At 36.9% G+C, this 6,843-nt stretch overlaps 1 protein-coding gene across 1 annotated transcript in view; it reads left to right on the top strand.

Moving 5' to 3' along the window:
- Window positions 1–5,326: 5,326 nt before the first annotated feature.
- pde6gb (phosphodiesterase 6G, cGMP-specific, rod, gamma, paralog b) overlaps window positions 5,327–6,843 on the top strand; it is a gene marked incomplete at both ends in the record, with an annotated part of 2,041 nt that continues 524 nt past the window's right edge. Inside the window, 2 exons of the mRNA XM_080048906.1 lie at window positions 5,327–5,472; window positions 6,324–6,364. Coding sequence (XP_079905032.1) covers window positions 5,327–5,472; window positions 6,324–6,364 — 187 coding nt within the window. The remainder of the gene's footprint in view (window positions 5,473–6,323; window positions 6,365–6,843) is intronic.

Here is a 6,843-nt window from a genome sequence, read left to right as displayed (position 1 = left end):
TTATTAGACAGTTTGTAGAGACAGAGATGAAATGGAGTAGAGTCCACTGTGACAAGGTGTGAGCCCTCAAATCAGATCTTCATCTCTAAAAAAGGGGTTTGAAGTGCAAAGGAATGATTTTAAGTGCAAGAATGTGTAAGCAGCTCCAGTGTGTGTCTATTCCTTACTGTGTGTGTGTGTGTGTGTGTGTGTGTGTGTGTGTGTGTGTCTATTCCTTGATGTGTGTGTGTGTGTGTGTGTGTGTGTGTGTGTGTGTGTGTGTGTCTATTCCTTGATGTGTGTGTGTGTGTGTGTGTGTGTGTGTGTGTGTGTGTGTGTGTGTGTGTGTGTGTGTGTGTGTGTGTGCATGTGTCTGTCTGTCTATTCCTTGGTGTGTGTGCGTGTGTGTGTGTGTGTGTGCGTGTGTGTGTGTGTGTGTGTGCGTGTGTCTGTCTGTCTATTCCTTGATGTGTGTGTCTGTCTCTCTCTCTCTCTCTCTCTCTCTCTCTCTCTCTCTCTCTCTGTCTCTCTATTCCTCGTTGTGGGATATTGTAGAGCATTGTGTCACGGATAAGAAGTGACGCCATGGAAACACATGGATTAGTCTGTTCATTCTCACCGCTCTGCGTCATGACAACGTGTCTGATATTCTCTCACCATTAAGAAGCTTCATCTGTGGTCTTGATGGGTGTTTTAATTTATTTATTAATTTATTTTAATATATTAATTAAGGCTAAATCTACATAACACATACAGCCCCATGATGAAATTAAAATAAAATTATTTTAAATAAAAAAACGAGTTAATACGATCCCTTGAGTAATTAAAAAATATTTTTTATTTTATTTTATTTTATTTTATTTTATTTTATTTTATTTTATTTTATTTTATTTTATTTTATTTTATTTTATTTTATTTTATTTTATTTTATTTTATTTTATTTTATTTTATTTTATTTTATTTTATTTTTTTTATTTATTTTTTTTTTTTTTTATTTATTTTTTTTTTTTTTAAACAGACAGTGCCAGTGCATTTACATATGACAGGTAGAGCAGTTTAGTTTTGACCCAGACTCCCAATATAATATTTAATGCTGTACATTTTTAATTCAAATTGAGTGGAACAATTCTTGATTTTACTGAGGTGATAACAGGTTTGTTATGGTTGCATCATTGCTACACATGATTATAATTAGTATCACTCTTTCAAAAGCAGCTTAAAAAACATCTTATCTTTTTGTGAATCTTCTAATCACCTCCTGTCCTCTCCATTGCTTTTTTTTCTTTTTCTTTCTAATTTTTTCATTATCTTTGACATGTATTTATCATATTTTTTTCCATCTATTTTTGATTATATTGAGTATTTATGTACCTTGTCTCCTTAATTCATAGAGTTTATTTGTTAGCCTGAATATGATTTTATTGTGATTATTGATAGGGGTGGAACTCTGTACAAGCCCATTGGGCTTCGTTCCCTCCTTGCACCATTAATTGTTAATGTGTGCTAAATGAATAAACTAAACTAAACTATTACTCAATGACATAGACAGTTTAATTGGCTTTATTCTGATGTTGACTTGATGCTCTCTTTTCATTGGCTGCTTACCAAACACGTCCGTTAACAGGTCATTTCTGGGTTATACAAATACTATAGATTGTAATGTCTGTTCCAATCACACGAGAGAGATTCATTAACACTGTATAAATACATGGACTCATGCTGAGAGCTGAGGGTCATTCGGACACAGACACACACACACACACACACACACACACAGACAGACAGACAGACAGACAAACAGACAGACAGACAGACAGACAGACAGACATACACACAGACAGACAGACAGACACACAGACAGACAGACAGACAGACAGACAGACAGACAGACAGACAGACAGACAGACAGACAGACAGACAGACAGACAGACAGACAGACAGAAAGACAGACACACACACACACACAAACAGACAGACAGAAAGACAGATAGACACACACACATGCAAACACACACAGACAGACGCATACACACACACACACACACACACACACACAGACACACACACAAACTGCTACTGTCTTACTGAAATTAACTGGCGCAAATCTTTTCTTTTGTCAAAATCAGTGAATATCTCCTCACGATCCACTACCTGTACATACTGTAAGTGCCCTGAATAATAATCTAGTGTTGATACACAGCCTAGGCTCTGTAACTGGTATGCAAACAAAGGGGGCCCACATCCACCATAGCTAGCAACATACCCATTCACAGAGCCTAGGCTGGGTATTAACGTCAGATCTTTTCAGCACAACCACAGTACAACAGGTAGCAAGCAGATCATGAGGAATTCACTATTCACTGATTTTTGACAAAAAGTGATTTTGACAACAAGTATTCTCCAGAATCACTGACTACACCTTTAAGTTGCATTATTGTAATCGTAGGATCCGTAGTTTGACAGATATAAAAGCAAGAGGCAAGATCAAGGCGCAATGTTATGATGAAATAAGAGAGTAAAGTATGTCCCAATAGTATGCCTACTGCATCCTAACTAGATTATTTTTATCGTCGGATGTAGTATGTAGAATAGAAAAAAGAAAGAGTATGAGATTCGGAACGCAGGGATTGTCATTTTAACAAAGATACCCACACATTTACATAATTACTAAAGGAAACTACAGTCCCCCCCTCCAAAGTGTTTTAAACCAGGTGTTTCCTTCACAATGAACAATATGAAAATAGCCGGACGTCAATGCAACACAGTTATAGCAGTTTGAGGTGACAGAGAAATGTAAAGTCTGTGACATGATGGATTGATGGGTGGAAGAAAGTTACATAGAATCAGAATCAGAATCAGAAAAAGCTTTATTTATCCCAAGAAGGGCAATTTAGTTTACAGTTCCAGTTCGCAGTAAAAAATCATTTGAATAAATACTATAAAAAGCAGTACGAGGTAGAAAATAACATAAATAGACAAACAGCAGTCCAACACACAAATTCAACTCACATTCATTTCAACTCAACCTGTCAGAACAACCACCCAGCTACTGGTGCTCTCCACCTACTCCTGACCCTATAGCTTTACTATAAAAAGAATAAATTGGATGGATTTCCGTTAAAATTATTCTATACATCTGAATTTCGTAAAGAAAGAAATGTGTAGTTTGTACATGTGTACAGTGGCATGTCAAGATTCAAGATTCAGCTTTATTTTGTCATTGTACATGTGTCAGAACAACGATAATCTGTTTACAGTTACACCCCGCCAAGAGACATAAAGTGACAGTAACCAAACATGGGAGACAGGGGGGATAAACTGAAGAGTTGTCAAGTGTGTGCTGCGCCCCTTATAAGTAGGAAAGGATAAACATAGGGGAAAGACAAGGGGGAAAAAAAGGCCATTCTCAGACTACGCTCCGTTGTAGGACTAGTAAAAAACCACCTAAGCACAATAAGCAACATAGTAACGACGCCACAGACAAGTAGAACTCATATACATGCACGTAATATGGAGGGGTAGGGGGGTGTATATGGGACGGTAGGTGTCGCACTCGCAGCAGGCATGTCATGTGTAAAAATGTGTAGATATTGAGATAGTAGCGGATAGAGAGAGGCGGTGCATTTATAATCTTCTGTTCAGGGTATAAAAGAGAATCGCCGAGCCCTGACTGACCCTCAGAGGAAACAATCCATTCACCTAAACCAGCGCTGCGCTCACACAAGCATCTGGTAAGTACACACACACACGCACACACACACACACACACACTGGTAAGACAATGCTGATATTGTGGTTATTTTTTTTATAATGGGAGAATTGATGCTGCTTTATGGATATTGCAGCAGCAAAAAAAATCTGAAATGATTTGACTCAAATGTGGAAAAACTGAAGATAATCATAAGTTACTGCCATTTGGACCTTGGGCTTTATTGAAACAGAGATTTTGATATACAGATGTCACATAAACATCTATTTTTATTGTACCTTATTTTACTTATTTTTATCTATTTTTCTTGTACCTTATTTTAGGCCTGTACAGCACTTTGTCTCTGCTCTGGTTTGATGAAAGCGCTTTATAAATAAAGTTGGATTGGATTGGATTGGGATGAACGGTGTAAAGCCTTAACACATAGAACAGACATTTTGATCAGTGTCTTTGGTTTTGCTCTTTAAAAGCTATGTGTTTGAGTAAAATAAGCTTTTTTGACAACAACATTTATTAAAAAATTAATTTAAAAAAAATATTATATTTAGAAAATAATATAATAATATGAAATATGAAAAATTTGAAAAATGTTGGTGGTTTCTTGATTTTTTTCCAGGGTTATATTTTGACAAACGCACAACTTGAAAATACACTGAGAAGATATTGCTTTATTATGCACACTGGCATTGTTATTAAACTGCTATAACCACATTAATTAATTTGTTCATTTTCCATTGAGCGGATTGGTGACTTAGCCCCTCAGTGCTTATGCAGCATATCTGTTGTCCTTGGTCTGATGAGATTACAACTGGACATACGTAATGAAACCGGGATTAATCAAACTGAGCCGGGGATTATGGGTAAATTGGGTCATCCTTACACACACCTGTCAGGCTAGTTAGTCTACCTCAGAGAAATATGAATGTAACACACACACACACACACACACACACACACGGGCGCGCACATACACACTCTCTCTCATTCCCTCTCGCTCACACACACACACACACACACATACACACACTCACACACTCTCTCTTTCCCTCTCGCGCACACACACACACACACACACACACACACACACACACACACACACACACACACACACACACACACACACACACACACACACACTGTAAATCCATTGTCATTAAGAGGATACAGGTCTGTAAATTCAGGCAGAGGTTACATGCTCATTCATTCCCTCTATCATTAAAGTGATAGTTGTTTTTTGGAGGAATTTTCTCAGTCATTCTTTGTCTTTTCCAAAATGAAAAGATAAATGAAAAGTCTTCAGGGACGAAAACACTCCAGATAGGTGTCTCAAAAGCCAAATTAGGGAAAACTCACATTTTTAAGATAACTGTACACACTAGATTTATTTTGGAGTTCTCTTAAATGTGAAGGGAAATTGTCTAAATGTTAGCCTCATAACTCAAAAATCAAGCGCAGAAAAAAAAAATCTTAATTTTATCTTTATTTTTTATAGTGTAACATTCCCAAAATGAACCTTGATGGCTATAACATTGGCAGGGAAATTGTCTTAATTTTTCGCCTCAGAACTCAAAAATCTATGTGCAGACTTGAATTTTAAATTTTCCTAACTTCTTTTCATTTCAGTGTACCAGCTCCAGAATGAACCTTGAGGTGCCCAAAGCTGAGATCAAGTCGGCCACACGAGTCACAGGCGGACCTGCCACTCCGAGGAAAGGCCCCCCCAAGTTCAAACAGAGGCAGACGAGACAGTTCAAGAGCAAGCCCCCCAAGAAAGGAATCCAGGGGTACGTCTGCAATCAATGTACTTTTTGTTCTTAAAAACCTAGATCACTGGTGGGAATATGAAGGTGTATTGAACTCGGAGATTCTTTGTAGTATAAATGTGCAAAAAAATAAATAAATTGGTTCATCCTAGCCTGAGAAAAGGCAGAAAGAGTGTTCTCTAACTGTCTAACCCCATTTTACTAGTGTGACATCACAGTAGTAAAAATGTAGGGTTAGGATTAACAGGACAGCTGGGCCAAGGGAAGACTGAGGGAAGACTGAGGGAAGAAAAACCTAATTCATTATATTATAATAGCGATTTTTTAATGATAGAACGCCGGTTCCGTATGGGTGAAGTATTCCTTTAAGGTGCACTATGCAGTTTATGGATACTTATTGCAATGTAGAGACTCCTAGCCCACACTGTCTGTTATGTTCCCAGCTTGTGGCATACTAAAAAGGTGCACTGTGTAGTTTCAGAGGAGGGAGATTTGTTTACATTCACAGAGCCTGCAGTTAGTTTACTTAACATATCTTCTCTACAATTCTTATTATTGAATAATTCTGTCATAAAAAATCTAATTATTTTGAGGAACCTGGAACCAAACGTATGACTAAAACATGTTTGTAAACCAAACTGTGGGCCCTGCTGCTGTAAACAACAACAGTGAAACAGTAACTTTTCAGGAAGCTTTTCTAACTTCAAACAGTGTTCCAGGGATCACATTTTCCTGTGAGGAAAGTTTGTTTATTCAGTTATGAGAATATACCTTAGAAAATGTTCACTACTCTAAAGTTACACACTGCAGCTTTAAGCGTTTTTAGAGATAATGGCAAGTTTTTATAGTGAGTATTTTCTTTTTCTTTGCAGCTTTGGTGATGATATCCCTGGAATGGAGGGCTTAGGAACAGGTGAGTTCACTTTACATTTAGTTAAAAACAAATAGTGTTATTCCTCTCACTCCTTTTCGGACTAAATTTATTTTATAAATATTCTTTATGTCACTTGATGATTATTGTTGTTTTGTTTTATGTCTGTTTGTATGATGTGTCATACTTGCTTTTTTATTTTTTGTTCGAAATATAGACGAAATGAATGAATGAATGAATGAATGAATGAATTGGATCACAGAATAGGACAGACATATTGTTGTAGTGAGATGGACACAACAGGCCAGCAGAGCCTTCAGCCATGGTTAGAGGTTGAGGATTTAGGAATGACTTGAAAAGATGTTAGCGCCCTCTTGAGGCAATTCAAAGTAAATCAGGAAATTAATGTAGGACTAGAGAGATTCACAGGATATGCATGATCTATCTATCTATCTATCTATCTATCTATCTATCTATCTATCTATCTATCTATCTATCTATCTATCTATCTATCTATCTAT

The sequence above is a fragment of the Ammodytes marinus genome (genome assembly GCF_949987685.1).
Source record: "Ammodytes marinus genome assembly, chromosome: 20".
Taxonomy (NCBI): Eukaryota; Metazoa; Chordata; class Actinopteri; order Uranoscopiformes; family Ammodytidae; genus Ammodytes; species Ammodytes marinus.
This window is presented reverse-complemented; position numbering and strand designations above follow the sequence as displayed.